The 20,076-nt window shown below is 49.2% G+C and overlaps 1 protein-coding gene across 2 annotated transcripts in view; it reads left to right on the top strand.

Annotated features, from left to right (window-relative positions):
• The window catches only part of BLNK (B cell linker), a 77,300-nt gene that overhangs the window by 31,327 nt on the left and 25,897 nt on the right, over window positions 1-20,076 (top strand). Inside the window, exons 4-9 of one of the 2 annotated variants that reach the window (XM_047824944.1) lie at window positions 6,628-6,668; window positions 10,355-10,420; window positions 10,620-10,776; window positions 13,716-13,876; window positions 18,476-18,557; window positions 19,572-19,643. In XM_047824944.1, coding sequence (XP_047680900.1) covers window positions 6,628-6,668; window positions 10,355-10,420; window positions 10,620-10,776; window positions 13,716-13,876; window positions 18,476-18,557; window positions 19,572-19,643 — 579 coding nt within the window. The remainder of the gene's footprint in view (window positions 1-6,627; window positions 6,669-10,354; window positions 10,421-10,619; window positions 10,777-13,715; window positions 13,877-18,475; window positions 18,558-19,571; window positions 19,644-20,076) is intronic. The other variant, XM_047824945.1, reaches the window with a different exon arrangement.

The following is a 20,076-nucleotide window of genomic DNA, read 5'->3' as shown; positions in this document are numbered from 1 at the left end:
ACCTACCTGGGCCTGTCAAGGGCGGACAGCTCCGTCAGGACACAGATGCAATCCATTTCCTAGTGGCTCCTTAAGTGTGTCCTAATGGCCACACAGCACAAGTCTGTAAACACCAAATAAAAGAGAAATCGAGTGGGTCTGTGCAACGTCAAGGATACAATTAGGAAATTAGGTCACTTGAAGGGTTTCTTCTCTGGACTCGGTAACTCCAGGTGCTTCCGCTGTTGCACACATTCTTTGACTCGTTCAACAAATATTACACAAGTGTGCCCCGCGTGGTGCTCACGCTACTAGACATGGAGTAGGGAACAAACTATAGCCCCTGACCTTAAGGTGCTTAATGACTAGTGGGGAGCAGATAATAGATAAGAAAGGCAATAGGCAGATACTGGCCTAAGGTCACATGCTAGTGGATTGAAGCTCCCTGGCCATTCCACAAACCCCTGAGCGGTCAGAACTGAACCAGGCCCCCCTCCCTGTACCCTTGGGCCCTAATTCCCAGGGGCTGTTGTAATCATTCTCCTCCCACCACTGATGTCATGCAGGGAGGAGATCTGAGCAACTGCAAAGAGGACAGACCTCGGGACAAAGGAAGGTAGTCAGACAGAGATTCTTGGGCAAATGCCCACCACAGAAGCACAGGGCCTCCCAACCCTCTGGCCACCAAAGATGGGAAATATAACACTGCTCTGCCCTTGCCCTGCTGTCCTTACCGAAGCCAGCATTCACTCGATTTTTCATCTCCCTGGCTACACTCTGACCGGTGGACCCCGCAAGGCTGACAGGGGGAGAGCGGCTTGCACCATCAGTCCTGCCTCGTACAACTAAGAATAGAGGAATAAAACTTGGACTTGAAAGTCCTTTAAGGCTGGAAAGCCCTGAAAGACCACCCAACCTTAGCTTCTCACTTAGGGATAACTGGAGCCCAGACAGGCCAACTGGCTGCCCAAGGCCCTTACAGCCAGGCGATGGCTAAGCTGGGGCTAAGCCCTCCATGTCTGCATACCCACCCCGTTAACAGGGCTCTGGGAAGGGCTGAAGGGATATTCAGAAAAGGGACTTTCTGAGATGTTAGGTATTTAGTTGCAAATCACCTCTCCTAGCCAGCCCAAATCTGCTCCCCACATGGTCACATCCCTTTCTTCTCTTGGGGTACACCCAGTGGTCCTGGACTGTCCACCGGCTGCCTCCCCCACAGCTTCTGTAGTTCTGCTTTCTGTTCCTTCCCTGCGTCTGTCCCCACCACCACATCTAGTCCAGCCTCCTTCCCTCTTTCTTTCCCGCGTGCCACTGCGGTCTTCCCACTGGTTCCCTGCATCTCACCACCGGCTCTGCATGAGGAGAAGCTGGCAGGCCCGGTGGCCCAGCGCGTGGCCTCCAGTGCTGAATCAGGGCTACAACTGAGCATGTGTCAGACCCACAGTTTGGAGAGCGTGTCTCTCAATGCTGGTCTCTGGTGCTGCTGCTGATCTGGAACGGAAAGGCCCAATTCACACCCTTGCCTTCACCCCTTCCCTCAAGCTCTTGCCACAGAGTCCTTCACCGTCCTTCCCTTCCCATTCCCAAGACCCCTAGTCTGGTTCAACCTTCGTCTCTTTATGCCTGAGCTACTCAAACACCATCGTCATCAGCCTCCCTACCTCCAGCTTGTCACTGGGACCTACAGTGGCTTCTGTGGTTGGAGCGCCCCCTTGGCTGGCAACGAATCTGGTTTTGTTTTCTTCCCTGACTCTCCAGGGCAGCTCGTTCACTCCAGGCACCTCTGTGCCTTATGGATGCCCCTTCTAGCCATCAGCCAAGCCCTGCTTCTGGGGCTGACACACAGGCCCCAGCCTTAAGAGATGGAAGGAGGATGCCCTCTTTCATCTTCATTCTGTCACTCAAGTCCTGCTCGTCCTTCAAGGCCCAGTTCAGTCCCACTGCCACCACACAGCCTCGTGCGAGCTCATGCAGCACCCTTCCTGGAGCTTTCCCAGCATCTGACCATGATCCCAGGTGTAGGGACATTTGTCAGGAAAGTTTACACTGCCCTGGGTTGTCATCAGTGTGATACATGGTTGCCCTCCTAGACTCTAGGTCTATTCCCTCCATGGCTCAGTGAGAAGATCTTGGACTTTGGGGTCCTTTAGCCCTGGGTTAGAATCCTGGCTGTGGCCCCTAAACACTGTGAACCTAGAACAGTTTAAAACTTCCCTGAGCCTCAGCTTCCTGCTCGGAGATAAGAGTGCCGACCTATCCTTCAGGTTATTATGATCATTAAAGTAGATTGATAGTCACACACGGCTCCCGTTGAGCCCTTACTCCTATCAGGCACCCTTCTGTGCACTTTCCCTGGGTTATTTCATTCTCTCAAAGCCCCATAATATAGGCACTATTAGTCATGTCCGTTTCAGTGACGAGAAAACAGATATCCAGAGGTTAAGCAACTTGCCTGTCACGCTGCTAGCAAATGGCAGAATCGGGATTTTGATCACGGCAGCCTGACCTGAGAGCCCAAAGCTCAAAACCCCAGTGTGCACACTGAGGTAGGGTCATCGTAGCGTTCTCACATGTCACGTAGTGCTGTGCCCACAGGCTTGTGGGGTGGGGCATGTGAATCACAAAGCCTGGGCCAGGCAAGAGGAGGAGTCCCTCCATTGTGTGGTGTGGGATTGTGACACCGTAAATGGAGCACAAGCCAGAAACACGACACAATAGAAAAGGCTTTCCCTAATAAGGAGGCTGAGCCAGCATCTCAGCTTCCTGCCAGGAAGAAACCTGCCAGGTTCTTGCGTGCAACCTTACATCTCAAGTTAAACCACCTGGCCCGTATTACGCTTGAACTTACCCTCCTGAAAACATCACCCTCTATACCTGAGGCTCTCTGGGGTCCATTTCTAAATGGTAACCATACTGTGCGGTTGCCATTAGAGTGAAATAAAATTGGTATTGTTTTGAGGGTTTACTAAGACATTATCAATACCCGAGAAAACAATAAGTAACATTAATACATCATTTACTGTATGCCAGGCTTTGTGAAGCACTTCACACGTATTGTATTACTTGATTCTCATAAAAACATGAGACAGGCACTATTCCTACCCTTGTTGCCCTGGCGAGAAATTGAGCTTTAAACAAAGTACCGGTCCACTGCCAAGCAGGTAGTAAAGAGCAGAGCCAGGATTTGAACCCAGGGAGCCTGGTTCTAAAACCACAACCAACCATATTAGGAGACTCACTGAGGTTCTGGACATCCCTACTTTGGACCTAGCTCTTTGGACTCTCATGCTTTTCAGTCTGGGAAATGGCGTGAGGGCTGTGATTTTATGACTAAGAGATTGCAAGCTGCCTGTAGGATGGGTGTAGTGGGCGGGGCACCATCAGGTAACCTCTCCCCACATGATGATGCTTTTCTCTCTTTTCTGCCTCAGTGCCCCATGATACCTGCACCGGGCCATCCTGTTTCTCCTAGGCTTTATCTGAAGCCACAGTAGAGGGCCAGGCAGTTTACATGAGATTTTAGCTGCAGGAGCCAACACAGGTACCCCGGCCCCCAGTCTACCCCCCACATTCACCAGCCACGTGGCCTCAGACAGGTTTTGCAGACTCTCTTAGCCCCAGTTTCCTCGACTGCAAAAGTGAGATCATAAGAGCACCTACCACAAAGCGCTATTATGAGGATAATTGAGAAAGTACACTTATCCTAGCCTGAGCACACAGGAAGTGTTCAATAAATGCAATCTATTATTATTATCCTAATTTTCATTCATTCAACTCATTCATTGGTTCATACTTTTATTGCTGCGCAGGATTACAAATGTCAAGGGTCATCCAGATACAAAGGCAAACTAAATAGGCCTTGCTTTTCGGTATAGAGAGACACGAGCAAATGAATCCCAGCATAGGGCAGAATGCAGTGCCTATGTCGTCAGGGTGCCAGCAGCATCTAAGAGGGAGGAGGAAGGAGTCCCTCCCAGAGGGAGGAGTAGTGGGTTATAACCTGAGGGACTGGGGAAGATTGTATGGCAGAGGTATGACAGGGCTTTCCCAGGAACAGGGTCTGGGGGAAAAGCGTGAACGGAGTGGAGAACCACCAAAAGTGCAGGCTGGGAGGAACATGCTTCCAGTATCAGTGAACGTAGAAGGCTGTGCGAGAGAAGTCCAGAGAGGGACAGGAGATGAAGGCATTTGATGTGTTGACACAGAGCCTTGACTTCACTCCATAGGGAGCTACTGATGATTCTTGAGGAAAGGAGCAGGATAATTCAAACTGTATTTTAAGAAAATGACTAGAAACAGTATGAAGTATGTGTGGGAGAGGAAAGATAATGGGGACAGGAGAAGGAGTTAGACAGCTCCTGCGAGTACTTTGAGCAGTGTCTGACCACAAAGTGGACCCTGGGTCCCTGAGAAAAGGTTCGGCAGGCACAGCTGATCAAGGCAGGGAAGTGTGATTTATAACATCAATTTATAAATGTTTCTATTTTAAAGGTCGAAACAAAAACATTGTGGCCCCTTAAGTGCTGATCTTCAATTATCCCCAAACTTAAGGTATTAGAAACGTATTCCCGCTCAGTGCCAGGTATTGGGAAGAGGACTTAGTCATCTATTCTTCTGGAGTTTCTTGGAAAACCCCAGTGGTTGCAGTATACTCTAATTTGGTATACATGAGGCCAAATCATAATTTAATAAATTTTTTTTTCTGATAATGTCAAAGTTTGACCCATTATTTGGCTCCTAGAAGAAAGCTCTGTCTTAGCGCCTATCACGTTTTTCCCATGAGAGGGCGCTGTTGCTGCCACAGTTTAAAATCCGGCCACTCTGATCTAAACACCTCCTTCAGGCCCCCATTTTTTTTTTCAATATATGAAATTTATTGTCAAATTGGTTTCCATACAACACCAGTGCTCATCCCAAAAAGTGCCCTCCTCAATACCCATCACCCACCCTCCCCTCCCTCCCACCCCCCATCAACCCTCAGTTTGTTCTCAGTTTTTAACAGTCTCTTATGCTTTGGCTCTCTCCCACTCTAACCTCTTTTTTTTTTTTCCTTCCCCTCCCCCATGGGTTTCTGTTAAGTTTCTCAAGATCCACATAAGAGTGAAACCATATGGTATCTGTCTTTCTCTGTATGGCTTATTTCACTTAGCATCACACTCTCCAGTTCCATCCACGTTGCTACAAAAGGCCATATTTCATTTTTTCTCATTGCCACGTAGTACTCCATTGTGTATATAAACCACAATTTCTTTATCCATTCATCAGTTGATGGACACTTAGGCTCTTTCCACAATTTGGCTATTGTTGAGAGTGCTGCTATAAACATTGGGGTACAAGTGCCCCCATGCATCAGTACTCCTGTATCCCTTGGATAAATTCCTAGCAGTGCTATTGCTGGGTCATAGGGTAGGTCTATTTTTAATTTTCTGAGGAACCTCCACATTGCTTTCCAGAGCGCAGGCCCCCATTTTTAATGTGCAATTCTTTTCCTCTACCCAGATCTGGAGTCAGTAGCCTGCCATAGCAGGGGCTAGAAATGGCAAGAAAAGATTCTAGAGAGGCTCTGGGGGATTCAGGGACCATTCACTAGGCCCTCTAGCCATGGCTGCTCAATGGGATGCCTCTATGGGATAGTCGCTGGAGCCACACTGCCCTCTGGACCTGTGCCTGGTTGATCTGTACATAGCTGAGTAAATTGTATTTAACCTCTAATGTCAGCGTATGTGATGGGATGGATGCTAAGCTTCTCATTCTCTAAATGTGTTTTGGAGTAAAGGGGGTCAAATATTCTCCTTGGCTGTCATAATTCAGATCAATTTTATTCTTGAAGATCCTCAGCTACTTGAGACCTGTTATATCCATTTTTACACTGCCTGCAGAGCCGAGGACAGGACTTGAACCCTGGAGCTCAAAGACAGTGAGGCAGTGTGACATTGGAGTTCAGAGCATGCACTTGGAAGTCTACCTACAGGGTTCAACTCCTGGCTCTATTATTTACTATCTGACCTTGGGCAAATGGCTTATTTTCTCTAGGCCTCAGTTTCCTCGTAAGGTTTTGAGGGAGCTAATTGAGTGCAAAACTCTGATGATATTGCCCAGCGTGTAGTAAAGCACCGGGTAAATGCTTTTCAATAAGAAAGTCAAAGTTAGAGCTACAGAGAATCACAGAAGTGATCCCATAGATCTTAAAACTGAGGCCCAGAGATGTTAATTGTGTTGCCTACCCTCCAACTAGTTAAGAACAGAGCCTGCATGAGAGTTTTGGTCTATCTGACTCCCTGTCCAGTGCTCTTCCTACTATACCATCCATGTATTGATTCAAAGGAATCCTTAGAAGCAGCATGGTACGGATTGCAGGTGCCTCCCGGATTGTTCTAAAGTCCCAAAAGTGTTCCTTAACAAAAACGGACATGGTTCAGATGTACTGTTTCTCTGCTCAGTGGAACGTCCCTTTATGCTTTGAGAACTGATTTTTTCAAAAAAGAGGAGTCGAAAGTGGATGAACACGAGGTATGTGTAATAACCGTTCAAGGCCAAGGAAACAGGACCAGGAAGCCCAGGGGCAAGGAAGGTGGGTGCAGGGAGCTTGGGGACAGGGTGGAGCTGAGATTGACGCTTGTGCTTTCTGCTTCCCACATGCCACTGCAGAGGACCTTGCTGACGAAGAGGAGCAGTGGTCAGATGACTTTGTAAGTATTTGCTCCTGGGATCAGAAGATCATCCTTTCCGCCAGGGTCCGTGGGAGGCCTTTTGAAGGGCTTGTTTCTGAATTACATGCTCATAGTCAGCTGCACATCCCAGCAGGGAGATGGCTGGGCTGGAAAGGCCACCTACAGACAAGGCAGCAAGAACCTCATGATGGCTGACTTGACCTAGCACCCCCATGTGCCAGGCTAAGTGCTTCATCGGCATTACCTCATGTGAGCTTCCCCACAGCCCTGTGTGCAGGCATTCTTATCCCTGTCTTCAGTGCTGGTATTCAGAGTACTAACCAGCACAGCCAAAACACATGTTAGAATGTTTTTTAAATATTTCCATATCAGTTGACAAATGCCTCTGCCCTGAATTCCTCAGTGTCCCATCGCTGCCTGGGCCTTATCCAGGAGCCAAACATCAAAAACCAACATCAAAGAGTGAATGCCTGGCGCATCAGGGGGCCTCTGGGACACTCTTTAGGGCCAAGTCGGGACCTGAGCCATGCTAGTTGTCAAACATTGTGATATCAGTCCTGCTCATTCTACAGGTAAAGAAACCAAGGCATGGAGAGTTTAAGTAACTTGCAGTTCCAAAATTCCAACCCAAGCCCTCAGGTCTCAAAACTTGGCTTTTAAACTCTAAGGTGTTTGCAGTGACCAAGAGGACAGTAGCAGATGCTGGGGGCCACAGACTGAGCAAGGGACCTGGCCGTGATGATACGGAAGGTGATGTGTCAGAATTAACTGTCAACCTCTCCAAGGTGGCTCTGTAGCCCACAGGGCCCCAGTGCTCACTGCTCTCTTGGGTGAAGTCTTGTAGGGACAAGACAGCCTAAAAACTTTTTTGTAAGAATTATTCCTCATTTGTATCGAATTCATCCAGAATGTTAGCCTGCTCCACTCTGCGTGTGTTTTATCTGGACAGGATCCAAGAGGGCCTCCACACAACCACACACCCCCTTTTACAGATAAGGAAACCAAGGCTAAGAGAATGAAAAGGACTTGTACACGGAAATTCAGTTACTCAGTGGCCAGTGTAATGAGAGCCCAGGACTTCAATCCAGTGCCCAGAACTGAGTCTGAGCCCAGCTCCATCCACACTGTGTACACCACCTGGAGTATATTCAACGTATTATGAGACAGGAGTATCTCCCTTCTCAACTGCAGAGCGAAGATTTGTAAAAAAGAGGGGATGACAGGGGTTCTCTGCAGGTCAGCGGGGCGTGCAGTTCCTCCCGGGGGCCCCCCCGCAGCCGCTGGTCCTTCCGAAGCGCTGCAGCTGCGCCCCCTGCTGGCCGCACGCGCCCAGCCACGTCTGAAGCAAAGTTGAGAGCTGGTCCACAACCACAGGGAAATCAAGAAAATGGAGCTCGCAGGCTGGAGAAAAAGAGCACATGGTAGGGACTTAGAAAATACAAATAGAGTCAGCCTGGAGAGGAGAGCGTGACTTGTGTCCCAAAGCCAAACAACCAAAAAATTAAGATACCTGCTGTAATAAAGATTGAGTAAACATTCACTCACAATTATTTTGACCTTATTGGATTCCCATTGTACACAGAATGAAATCCAGGCTTGTAGCCTCCAGGCCAGATGAAATCCAGCCCCTGCGGACCTGTCCGGCCTTCCTTGCACCACCACCCCCAGCAGGGCCTTGTCCATTACGGCCCAGATGCACAGATCTGCCCTTAGTCTCACAGCAGGTCAAGGTCATGCCTGCTCGGCAATTTGACTCACGGACCTTGGGCAGGCGAAGGAAGAGGGAGGAGAGGAGAAACCAAAGGGCGTCCCCATTCTCCCTCATTTGCTCTGCTCCTTCTTGTCCTTCAGGCTTGGCTTAAACGTCTCCTTCTCAGGAAGGCCTTTCCCGCAGCCGAGGTAGAACCCCTCCTCCCATTGCTCTTGAGGTCGCAGCCCAGTCCTCATGGGCGTTACAGTCTGATGGGCAGCCCCGTGTCAGCGTGGGCCTGCCAAGAGCAGCTGACGCAGAGGCGCCCCTCCTCAACCTCCTCTGCCTCTTCGGCCAGCCTGGTCCTCTCAGTCAGGCTGCTCTGCCCAAGGGGCTGTGAAGACCCCTGTGTCCTTCCCAGGAGGCACACTGCTCCCCAGCCTCCAAGTGATCAAGTCTAGGGAAGCCCGGTGCCTGCTCCGATGAAAACTGAGACAAAGTGGGCTGCCTGAACTGCCTCCCCCTCCCAGGCACAGGCGTCTGGGCGCCTACTGATTCTTTCACTTTCCAGATGGTTATGAAGCACCCGTTTCTCAGCGCGTTCACTGCTGTCTCCCTGGGATGCTGCAGCCACAGGGACAGGCCTTTTGGTTGCCCAGGATGAGGAGGGGCCCCGACCACTTCAGGCTGGCTAGATGAGACTTTCAGAGCCGGGTTCTTGCCTCGGGCTGCTTTTCTGCTCTCACTCCACCTTCCAGGCGGCCTGTTTGAGAACAGTCACTGCTTCTTCAGAACACAGAACAGCCCCAAATTATTCAACTCCTCATGCCTCAGTTTCTCTCATATGATACTGGTAAAGGGTAACTGAGGTATGCAGTACATAGAAATGTTAAAATAATCGTTATCATTCCCATTATTCTATTCACCTTAATTTCATATTCACGGTCAGGAAGGATTATTGAGCCTCACTGTCTGCTGTTACTGAAACAGGGGTTTGGGAAAATCCCCCTACAAGACTTCTCTTACCTCCCCGCTCCCTGTCTCTTCCTGACTCTTCTGCTTTAGGACAAGGACAAGGACCCTCCTTGAGCCCCTCCTTCCTTCTAGTCTCTCCCAATTCTCCTCCACCACCTTGGGAAAAGTTCCCTTTTCAGCCGCCTCTCTCTCTCCCTCTCCTGCTATTCACCCTCTCCCTCTCCTGTCCTCTCCTCCATGTCCCTACAGACTCAGGAGGAAAGCGGTCCTCACTCACTCGCTCATCCATTCGCTGCAAACATACTGCGCTCCTGTCCTGTGCTGGTCCCTGCCACAGGCCCCGAGGAGACAGCAATGAAGGAACCACTGTGTTTGTGTCACACTGTACCTGCGTCGCTGTTGTGCGATTGCAGGTGGAAGGAGACAGGCCGAAAGGCAGGTGCATCATGCATTCATTGGAAGCTCATGTACGAATCACGCAGTGTGTCAGGCGGTGTGGACAGAAGATCTCTTAAGTCTTGGATCAAATATTTCCTGCACGGGAATATGCATATGGGTGTAGTATGCCTAAGCGATCTCTGAACAAAATGCCCAAGAAACTAGGAACTGCACCTCTGGGGAGAAGAACTGAGAGCCTGGGAAGGAGACTTGACATCCTTTTGAACTATTGCTGTGTGAATGTATTTCCCATACATATTGAATATTCAATATTCGATCATTTCAGTGAAGACTTAACTAAAATTTATCTTTAAAACAAGAAAAACAAAAAGAAAGAGAATGGACTCCGGGTCAGGTCGAAACCTAGCCCCTGCAGCTTATCAGCTCTAGTAAAACACACACACACACACACACACACACACACACCTCATCTCCTCAAAGGTATCTGTATATTCTATGCAAACCTTTACCCTTTCATATTAATCTTTTTCCTCAACCGTCAGCATTCATGGTAAACAAAACCTATTGGTTATTCTATTTTATTGCGTCCTTTTTCTGTCTTCTAAAAATGTATTTTATCTCCGACTGTTCTTCTTTGCAGACACACAGAGTTTCAGCCACCCTTCCTGTTAAATGGTCCACATGCTCCCCCAGGATAGTGGTTCAGGTGATAAATTCTGGAGGCAGAAAGACCCGGCCTCAACCCCAGCTTTGCCTCTGATGGCTGCCCAACCTTGCTTAGCCAACCCTTCCAAGCCTCGCTCTCTGGTCCCTACGCTGGGGGAGCAGCTCCCGCCTCCTAACGCCAGAGCTGTCGCGATGGCTGAGCACAGACAGGGCACTAAGCATTCGGTGTGCATTTGCAGGACAGCGACTATGAACACCCGGACGAGCACTCGGACTCGGAGATGTACGTGCTCCCCGCAGAAGAGACTGGGGACGACAGTTACGAGCCGCCGCCCGCCGAGCAGGAGACGAGAACCATTCACCCAGCCCTGCCCTTCACCAGGGGCGACTACATAGGTGAGGCAGCCCCCCCACCCCCGACCCTGGGTGCCCAGCCTGCCAGGCATGGGGGAGGGGGGTCGAGCCGGGCTGGCAGGACACTGAGTGCCTCCCACCCTGACCACCCCCACGTGGGTCATCTGCTCACTCAAAGCCAGGGAGCCCCAGATGGAACGCTTGCCTGGGGGAGGGGGAACGCTATCCCTTCCCAAGTCTCCAAGGGTAAAAACGGGTAAAAGACAAAAGGCGCATGCCCTGACGGTTGCCCCCGCCCCATCCCAGCCCAACTCCAGATAATCCCATGAGAAATCAGCCCTGAGGTTAGTACCTGCTTCTTTTGGGGTTTCCTGCACACAAGGTTCTGGAATTTCTTTTGAGACATCTGTGCAGAACGAGGATGATCTTCAGGGATCCCAGTATCTGCCAATGGCCCCGTTCCTTCATGCCCACCCCTACGCAGGCAGCCCACACTCTGAGTCTAGACTGTGGGTTTTCAGCAGGGAGTGGAGGTGGGTGAGGAGCTCTAAGTGTGGAATCAGCTGTAGGTTAAATGGGCACAGCTCAGGTGTCGCCTCCAGACCTGAGTGTGACTCTTAATGTCCCCCAGGAAGAAGCCTGGGTTGCAGGCGTCTAAGTTCAGCAGAGGCGTGGAGGGGAGTGTGTCTGTGATGATCACGGTGATGCCAGCATTTGTACAGAGAGCCCTTACGTGTAGAGGACTCTGTCCATTATCACTGCCGTTAACTGCCTCCTCAATGGGCACTGAGCATGGACCCTTGCTTCATGCCACAACTCACCTGTTGAGCACCTACTGTGTGCCACAGCTACGCTGAGCCTGGAGCTTTCAACAGCAAGCAAGACAGACACACTCCCAGAGTGTTTGTAGCTCACAGCGTCGTGCTTCACAGTCGTGGCCTACTTCACCCTCTCGAGAAGCTTACGGAAGAGGCATCCGTCCTCACTTTACGAAGGAGGAAAGTGATGTTCGGAGGAATGAACCGCTTTGGGGAGTGGCAGAGCTGGGACGCACGCTGGGCTTCTCAGCCCCCAAAGCCCTGGCTCACCAGATTTGTGACCTTGTTCAAGCAACAGAACCCTGGGAAGGAAGGGGCTGCATTAGGCCCATTTTATAGGCCAGCAAACTGCAATTAAGGGGAAGGGGCGCAGTGGCTTATTCGCGGCCACGCTCTTCAAAGCCTGTCTTGTGTATTTTGCTACTTTTGATGGGCTTAGATCTTACATTAAGAAATCCCAGTAAACTCTAAGAGCTGCAAATAAAACTAGAAAACCTGACAGAGTTATGGGCACAGCAAAGTGGCTGACCCGGAGCCCCAGCCCGACCACAACACCCAGAGGGAGCCTTCCAAGGAGACATCCAATGTGAAGCGAACGGCACACCTTGGACAGGGCAGGAGCTGGCACCGGGGGGAGAGCAGGGGGTGGGCCTGGCGGCCGGGTGGTGGGGGCGGGGGGCAGCCTCATGAAGTTAAGGGTCGGACAGAAGCCAGTGTGAGTGCCTGGGCTGCTCCCAGGATGGGGACATGCCAGGTTCCTCCTGTGCTAAGCTTTCCCCACAGCGTATCAGTCTGCAACGTGCTCAGATTCCACTGAGCAGACTCCCTGTTGCCTCACGCCTCAGCCATGTCACGTCGCCATATTGGTCCTATGGATTAGGCATCCACTCTGCCAGGCACTGCTCCCACAGCTTGCACTGCTTTCTTCCCAGTCCCTACAGTGGCCCTCTCAGGTGGATGTTATGATCCTCACTTTCCAAATGAGGAATGTGGGGGCGCCTGGGTGGCTCAGTCTTCTAAGCCTCTGACTCTTGATCTGGGCTCAGCTCATGATCTCAAGGTTTGTGAGATCGAGTCCCACATCAGACTCTGCACTGATGGCATGGAACCTGCTTGGGATTCTCTCCCCCTCTTTCTCTGCCCCCATTCTCAAAATAAATAAATAAAATGTTTAAAACAAAACAAAACAAATGAGGAATGTGAGTCCCAGAGAGGCTGGATAATGAATAACTAGCCCAAACAGAGCTCAGCCAGTGAGGGGCAGAGCAGAGGACCCAACTCAGGGCCATTTGGCTTTGGGGCTTGTGTTCCTTCCCTGACACATGCCGAGGACAGTTCCCGACAAGGGGTAACTCAGGGGCCCTCCATGATTGAAGGGAAATCATTGAGAGGAAGAATGTGTGCGTTCACTCAGATGAGTAGCTGCAACCCTGAATCCACCTCAGAATAACCTGAGAGAGGGGCGCCTGGGTGGTTCAGTCAGTTAAGCGTCCGACTTCGACTCAGGTCACGATCTCCCACTTTGTGATTTGGAGCCCCACAATGGGCTCTATGCTGACAGCTCAGAGGCTGGAGCCTGCTTCGGATTCTGTGTCCCCCACCCCCCGTCTCTGTGCCTCTCCTCTGTTCACTCTCTCTCTGTCTCTCGAAAATAAACATTAAAAAAAATTGTTAAACAATAATAATAAAAAAAAAATAACCTGGGAGACTTGAAACTATTAACGCCAAGACCTTCCTCACAAGTTCTTCCCAGTATGTCTGGGGTGGGGCCTGGGCCTTACCATTTTCTTAAAGTTCCCCAGGTGGTTCTTCTATGTAAGGAGGATTGAGAGTCACTGCCCTTAAGGGTTCATAGAGCAAAGTGAACCTTCGAGGAGCACACCCCTCTCGGGCCTCCCTGCTGCCAAGGTCAGCCATCCACTCTGTCTGGCAAAGTGCGGGGCAGTAGGCTCTTCTGAGTCCTGTAGCTGTCATTCTCGTGGGAGAGTGTAATGTAAGGAACAGGCAATTGAAAATTTTTGCCTAACATGTCATTTTACGCTTTTAAGGACTGCCTGGAATAATTGTTTGCGACTACATAGATGTGGGTGGTTTTATACTTGGCTGCAGGGAATGGTCCCAAGTCCCCCTCTCATTTTCTGTTTTGTCATTGTTCCTTTCAAGACAATCGATCAAGCCAGAGGCAGTCTCCGCCCTTCAGCAAGACACTTCCAAGTAAGCCCAACTGGCCTTCGGCAAAGACAAGGCTGACCTCCACTCTGCCGGCCCTGACTTCTCTTCAGAAACCTCAAGTCCCACCCAAACCCAAAGACCTTGAGGATGAGGTAACCGAAATCTGTCCTGAAGGCTTCCCAGTCCGAGTGGAAGGCAGGATGCAGGGGGGAGGGGGACCGGCCAGGACCGTCTGGCGTCTGACATGCCTTCCTCCTCCTCGCCCACCCCTCTAACTCCCCACCATTAATCCCAAAGGTTTTCTTCTCTAAAAAAGGCATGTATGGCCTTAGTTTAAGCACGTTCATTCCCAGAGAGTACGGGTGATACCAGCACTGGATCTGTGCCCCTCCGATTAGCCTCTTCGGGGGTTTCCTGTGAATCTTCTCCTTCCTCCATAAATTTCTCTCTCTTTACTCTCCTTTGCTTCTCTGCCCTGCCTCCTCTCCACTTCTCCACGTTTCTCTTGCAAGGTGCACAGGAGCGCGGGAGGACAAATAACAGAGACCCTAGTCGTCAGGGACCCCACACAACGTGCACAGGAGCCCGCACCTCACTTCCCGCTGGCAGCCCTTGCCTCTCACCCCCTTTTCCCTCAGCTGCCGCTACCCAGGGACCCACCTTTGCAGATTGTCCAGGACTCGACTCTGGGTTTCACTCACCAATCTCCCCTCTGGCAGCACCCAGCTTTTTATACGTCTTATTCCCTATGGAATTGCTCCTATTTGAAAACTAACCGGTAAACTCATTCAGACTGTTGTAGGAATGACTGATAAGGCCTAATATGTTGTGGCTCCCAGAGGTCCGCGCATTGTAAATAAGGGCAAAGTGAAGCCCTCGAACTTAGCCATCAGAACAACCCTATACCAGAACCCAGAAACAAGATCACAATAAAGGCAACTTCTAACCATAATCTTACTGCAGCTTTTGAAGAAATGACTTGTTTCTAAATGCCTAGAGGTGGGGCGCCTGGGTGGCGCAGTCGGTTAAGCGTCCGACTTCAGCCAGGTCACGATCTCGCGGTCCGTGAGTTCGAGCCCCGCGTCGGGCTCTGGGCTGATGGCTCGGAGCCTGGAGCCTGTTTCCGATTCTGTGTCTCCCTCTCTCTCTGCCCCTCCCCGGTTCATGCTCTGTCTCTCTCTGTCCCAAAAATAAATAAACGTTGAAAAAAAAAAAAATTTTAAATGCCTAGAGGTGATAAAACGTATAGTGTATAAATATGTTGTAAAAACACCTTCATTTCCACCTTGATATAATTTGTAGCCCAGCAGGGGAGGGAAAAGAGAAACTTTACTTTTTTTTTTTTTATCTTTATTTTTCTGGAGAGAGAGACAGGGTGTAAGCAGGGGAGGAGCATAGAGAGAGGGAAACACAGAATCCGAAGCAGGCTCCAGGCTCTGAGCTGTCAGCACAGGGCCTGATGGGGGGCTCGAACCCACGAACAGCAAGATCATGACCTGAGCCAAAGTCGGACACTCAACTGACTGAACCACCCAGGCGCCCCAAGGGAAACTTTTAAATAAAATAGTGGCAGCATTTAGGCCCAAATTCCTGCTTTGACCCGTATTAGCTGTGTGACTTTGGGCAAGCCAGATAACCTCTCTGAGCCTCGGTTTTTAATCTCTTCAGATTATTTTAAGGATTTAGCGTTAGAACAGCACTAACTACAGTGCCTCACCCATAGAAGGATTCCCTGTGTCGTATGTTCCTTTCTAGCATATTCTAGATTCTTTACAAAATCCAATTTTCTAGTTTCTCCTGAAAACTGAAAGCCTGGGCAACACTGAGCCAGTCATGGCCTCAAAGCCGCTGAGCCTCATGGCAGTCCTCCGGCTCAGCTGTGAATCCCTGACCTTGTTTCCATTGGTCATAGTCCCCACCACTCGTACAAGGCATGAACATGCGCTTCCTCTGCACACGTCCCCATGTCTCCCTGCCTGCCTCTGGAAGCGTTTTACTTTATGACTTTACTCTAGGGACAGTTTAAGCTTAAGTCAGAAAGTCAGCTGACAGAGAGAGAAAGGAGGTTTGCCAGTCCTCTGTCTGTCTGTCTGAGAGGTGATGCTGACCTTTTGGGGTGAGAAGAGGGAAGCCAAGCAGGGGACAGGATGCAGAGACCAGCTGTTAGGGGCTCACTGTGAATTCTTTCAGCGCTTGGCAAATCTATATGAAGATATAAATTCAGACACAGCATACAAATGAATACTGTGTGTGTTATATAAGGCTCTCCATTTCTGTGAATAGCTGAGAGCGGACCCCCGTGGGGAGAGGCAGAGTTTTGCTAATAGTAGCCTTGTGGAGGTGGCTCAGGCAAGTTTGAACCAGTGGGAAAAGGAGAAGTATGGAGGCGGCTGCATTCTGGAATGGGCAGATGGACAGTCAAGATAAGAAAGAGGTTAAAAACGAAAAAAATAGGCCAACATTAAGATCTGGCTGAACCATTAGATAGGAAAAGAAGAAGTCAAGCACAAGCATAAATAACCAAAAATACTTAGCCCTGCTGTACAGGTTACAGGAAAAGTATGGGGTACAGGCTAACCAGAGAGCTGGGGAGGGAGCAAAACATGGGAGGAAGAAGCACCTGTGCCCTAATGACACGAGTGGCCGTCACTTGAGTGCTAGGTGTCCACTGGTGTTCGGAGCACTTTGTATTTATCCCATTAAACTCTCCCAAGAACGCTACGAAATCTGTACTATTATCACCCCCATTTTACAGATAAGGAAGTGGTACAGATGAGGCGCAAAGCGGTTGAAGAACTTGTCCGAGGTCACAGAAGCCAGGTGTGGAGGTGAAGAAAGAGATGAGAAACAGCAATTAGGAAGAGAGGGTAGAAATAAGACAGAAAGAGAAGGGGAAGGCAGGCAGGTCCTAGAATGTAGTGGATAAGAGTATGGGCGCTCGATCCTTGAACCGATACTTGAATCCCAGCTCTTCTACTTTTTACCTATGAGGACGTGAGCCAGCTACTTCACTTCTCTGGGCCTCAGTTTCTTCAAGTTTCTTCCTCTTGAAATGCAGCCGATAGTAGTACCTATATTATTGGGTGGTTCTAAGGATTGAGTGAAATAACACATGTAGAGTACTCAGATGAGTTCCCGGCAGTAAGTGCTCAGTAAATGTTTGGTTTTTGTTTCTCCTGGTATCCTCCTTGGCTACCCCCAAGATGGGTGGTAAAAACCACATTTGGGATCTGATCATCTCATTTGCTTCATGTCAGCATAAAATCACTTCCTCCCCTCATTTCTGGTCAATTGATCATTGACAAGGTTGCCATGACCATTCGGTGGGGAAAGAATTGTTTTTTTAAAAAAATGTGCTAGGAGACCCGTATATCTGCATACGAAAACATAAGAGTGGCCCCCGTCATATGATAGACAAAAAGTAACGAAAAATAGATCATAGGCCTAAAGGTAAGGGCTAAAACTATAACATTCTTAGAAGAGAACAAAGGTATAAGTCCCTACAACCTTGCATTAGGCAGTAGTATCTTAGATACATCACCAAAAGCAGAAGCAACAACAGAAAACTTAGTTAAAATGGGCTTCAAAATGTAAAGCTTTTGTGCTACAAGTGACACCACCAAGAAATAAGAACAACCTACAAAATGGGAGAACAGTTTTGCAAATTATATATTTGATAAGAGGTTTCTGTCTAGAGCATTTAAAGAACCCAACCCAATAATAAACCCAATAATAAAAAAGACAGACAACCCAATTACAAATAGGCAAAGGAGTCGATTAGACTTTTGCCTAAAGAAGCTATAAAAAGGGGCAGTAAGCATTCAAAAAGAGGCTCGACCTCATGAACCATCAGGGAAATGCAAGTCAAAGCCATAATTAGATACCACTTTACATCTCAGGATGGTTCTATTCCAAAAGGCAGACAGTCACAAGTGTCGGTGAGGATGCGGAGAAATCGGAGCGCTCGCACACTGCTGGTGGGAACGAAGAGGGTACAGGCACTTTGGCAAACAGTCTGGCAGTTCCCCAGACTTAAACACTGTACGACCGTACGACCGTACGACCGTACGACCCAGCAATTCCACCACTGGGTATATTCCCGAGAGAAACGTACATCAACACAAAGACGCTCACCAATGTCCACTGTACGACCCAGCAATTCCACCACTGGGTATATTCCCGAGAGAAACGTACATCAACACAAAGACGCTCACCAATGTCCACGGCACCATTATTCATGAAAGCCGGAAAGTGAAAACCACCCAAAGGTCCACCCGAATAATCAAAATGTGTTATATTCATAGAACGGACTATCATTTGGCCATACAAGTGAGTGAAAGACTGATACATGATACGTGGTTGAAACCGGAAATTACTATGCTGTATGAAAGAAGTCACAAAAGACGTATCTGTTGTGTGACTCCATTTCTAGGCAGTGCCCAGAATGGGCAGCTCTTAGAGACAGAAGGTAGATCAGTGGTTGACTGGGTCCGGGAAGGGATCGAGGAGAAGTGACTAATGAGCACAGGGCTCCTGTTTGGGGGGGGATGAAAATGTTCTCAAATTAGATTAGGGTGATGCTCGCACACTCTGCGAATATACTAAAAGCCACCCAACTATACACTTTACAAAGGGGAACTTAATGGTGTGTGAATTCTGTCTCAACAAAGGTATTTTCAAAATCCTTCCTCCCCAGACGATGAACGTGGCATGTACGGCCTCCTTCTCACTCGTTTCCGTACTTCTTCCAGGCTGATTATGTGGTTCCTCTGGAGGATGAAGATGAAAACTACATTCATCCCACAGAAAGCAGTTCACTCCCAGCTGAAAAAGGCAAGCGTTTGCAGTTTTAAGTGCCCGAACGCTTTTTGCGGTGGATGGGGGCACGCAAGGCTGTCTGGTGACAAGCACCAACAGGGGGGACAGAAAGTCCGGGCCCGGGCCTCTCTCCTCTGTGGTCATGACATCTGCCTTCCGTGGGGGCCGAGCAGAGGCATCAGGGAGAGACCCACCTCTGTCCCGCCCTTGGTCCCCCATGCCCTTCCACCCTGTCATACTCCCATCTCCAGTTATGAAGGCAGCCAAGTTCTTATTTAACTGTCCTCACGTAGAATGGATTTCTCATAAAACTGAATCCTCACAAAGCCGCAGGCCACCGTGTTGGCCTCACGAATATGGCACCGGAACAGTTTCTGCAGAGGACTGAAGAAGGAGCGAAATATGCCCGACTCTTTACATGTAGTGCTATCCCAAGCGATGAGAAACGTTTTGTTTGTAAGCCTTCCGTGGTGTAACAGGTGCAATTACAAGTGATCTTTAGAAGCCAGTGCCACATACCCTTGGACCGGGAGCAGGGCGGGGTGTGTTGACTCTGGAGCGAGTCACTGTGGAGAACATGATGCTCTTCAAGTAACATTACTCCCCTGATAAATGAGTCCAAAGTGGTCATTCTCTGTTTTTACTCTGCCATTCTGTAGCACCCCCCTCCTGCACTCCCCAAATATTACCAGCAACTTGAAGGCCCTCCTGAGCTACCCATCACCATGAAACCACAAATAGATATTAAATTGCGCCCCCAAACCCCACAGAATCCAAGAGATTGATTATTCCCTTAATCATTAATGCATTTACTCTAAAGATGCTTCTTCGGAGAAGGCTTCTTTTCATGGCTTGTGTGTTTAACAGTTGTGTTTCCCGTTCTTTACAAATTTCCTGGTCTGACCCATCGTTCCCACGATGCATTTTTCCATAAGTGTGAATCTCCCTCAACAAACTGTATTTATCATTGTTATATATATATATATATATATATATATATATATATATGCATGTATTTGTGTGTTTAAGCTCCCACGGTGAATAGATCTACGAAACCAAATAACGCATCGAAGCCAGCCTCTCCTCCTGGGACAGCGTCAGGTAAAGTATAGGCGTGATTCGATGCTTTGTGTGTGTGTGTGTGTGTGTGTGTGTGTGTGTGTGTGTGTGAAACGATTGCATCTGGGGGGTTGGTTTTTAAATCTATTCCAAACACCATAAACAACTCAGATCAAGTATTAAGAAATAATCGCTTGTGTTTCCAAATTTCTTCATAAATTGTGACAGAAGGCCTTGTGCTCATCCTCATCCACTGTCTCGTAGCACCTATGTTGAGGGGCCCTCTCCCCCATATCCCAAGGCCTCTGTCAGACAGTTCTGGCTTTTCTCCTACTTCTTTGGGTACTTTTCTGGCTCCTTCTTTCCCCCTCCCCTGACTGAGGCTGTCTGCACTGTTCAGCCCTCAGCCCTCCACTCTTCTTTCAGAATATTGTGGTGGTTAAAAGCTTGGGTTTGGGACCAGACAGACGTGGGT

The sequence above is a fragment of the Prionailurus viverrinus genome, chromosome D2 (genome assembly GCF_022837055.1).
Source record: "Prionailurus viverrinus isolate Anna chromosome D2, UM_Priviv_1.0, whole genome shotgun sequence".
NCBI classification, from domain to species: Eukaryota; Metazoa; Chordata; class Mammalia; order Carnivora; family Felidae; genus Prionailurus; species Prionailurus viverrinus.
Note: the sequence above shows the minus strand (reverse complement) of the source record. Positions and strands in the feature narration are given on the sequence as shown.